The sequence below is a fragment of the Egretta garzetta genome, unplaced genomic scaffold (assembly GCF_000687185.1).
Source record: "Egretta garzetta isolate BGI_Z169 unplaced genomic scaffold, ASM68718v1 C8518890, whole genome shotgun sequence".
NCBI classification, from domain to species: domain Eukaryota; kingdom Metazoa; phylum Chordata; class Aves; order Pelecaniformes; family Ardeidae; genus Egretta; species Egretta garzetta.
In genome coordinates, this window is record NW_009268886.1 from 1 (window position 1) to 992 (window position 992).

Sequence of the window (992 nt, forward strand, 5' to 3'; positions counted from 1 at the left end):
CCCACTGTGGGCACAGCCGTCAGGCGGGCAGGGGCTGCCCACGCTGCCAGCCCCACAGCGGGCAGGGGGACAACCCAAAATGGGGAGCCAGGCTGCCCCCATGGGGCTGGGGACACTGTGCCCGCCTGGGGCTGGGGACCCGCGGGCAGCACAAGGACTCACTGAGGATCCAGCGCTCCATCACCTCCAGGGGCAGGTACTCACAGGCCATCTGGGGGACATAGGTGTCACCGTGTCACCGCCCTCAGCCCTCCTGCAGCCTCACCCAGGACCTGTCCCGGTCCCCAGGGTGCGGTGGCACTCACGGTGTCAGAGCTGGCAGGGCTGAGCATGGTGCTGGCGGTGCTGAGCAGGCTGAGGAGCTGGTCGCTGCGCCACTGATCGGCCCCCTGGTTCCTCCGGGCAAAGAGGAAATGGAGGGACAGGAGGGCACTGGTGACAGCCTGGGGGACAGGGGGACATCACTGAGGGGCCGGTGGGATGGATCAGGGCAGGATGTGGCCCCACTGTCTGGGGGGAGCCCCATCCCACCTTGGTGTGCGGCCCAAATTCCTCGGTCAGCTTCTTGAGGGGGTGGTCGTACTCCAGCACCATCTGTCCCAGGCGGGCGAAGCTGGGGTCACTGCAGGGACAGTGGCACGAGGGTTGGGGACGGTCCTCAGGGTGGGGACAGTTGGTGGGGACAGCCGACCCACCTGGTGCCGTGGCTCATCTCGTGGGCGCAGTGGTACATGCCAATGAGCAGCCTGCGGTCCTCGGTGCGGGCCAGCAGCAGGACGAGGGACACGTAGGTGACAACCAAGTCCAGGTAGCTCTTGGTGAAGTCGTAGTTGACGTTCTGGGGAGGGGACAGCCATGAGCACGTGGGCGTAGCCATGGCACCCCCAAAATACCTCCCGGGCACCTCCTGCGCCCCACTCACGATGTCAAAGAAGCACTGGCTGGCATCAATGGTGTTCAGCAACTCGTAGACATGGTCCTGGCAAGGGGGG

The 992-nt window shown here is 66.0% G+C and overlaps 1 protein-coding gene across 1 annotated transcript; it reads right to left on the reverse strand.

Annotated features, from left to right (window-relative positions):
- Positions 1 to 19: 19 nt before the first annotated feature.
- LOC118453190 (nck-associated protein 1-like) lies at positions 20 to 978 on the reverse strand. Its single transcript, XM_035902768.1, has 5 exons — positions 923 to 978; positions 696 to 838; positions 532 to 622; positions 306 to 443; positions 20 to 211 (listed from the first exon to the last, which is right to left on the reverse strand). Exons 2-5 carry the CDS (start codon positions 731 to 733, stop codon positions 20 to 22), a joined length of 459 nt encoding a protein of 152 aa, XP_035758661.1. The 5' UTR covers positions 734 to 838; positions 923 to 978.
- Between the last annotated feature and the right edge of the window lie 14 nt (positions 979 to 992).

What these genes read in the sequence shown, in the direction of transcription:
- LOC118453190 (XM_035902768.1), bottom strand. Translation starts at nt 733, where the DNA reads ATGTACCACTGCGCCCACGAGATGAGCCACGGCACCAG. An exon ending in GAGATGAGCCACGGCACCAG is followed by an intron (nt 623 to 695) that starts GTGGGTCGGCTG and finishes CTGTCCCTGCAG; the next exon opens with TGACCCCAGCTTCGCCCGCC. An exon ending in GCCCTGCCAGCTCTGACACC is followed by an intron (nt 212 to 305) that starts GTGAGTGCCACC and finishes TATGTCCCCCAG; the next exon opens with ATGGCCTGTGAGTACCTGCC.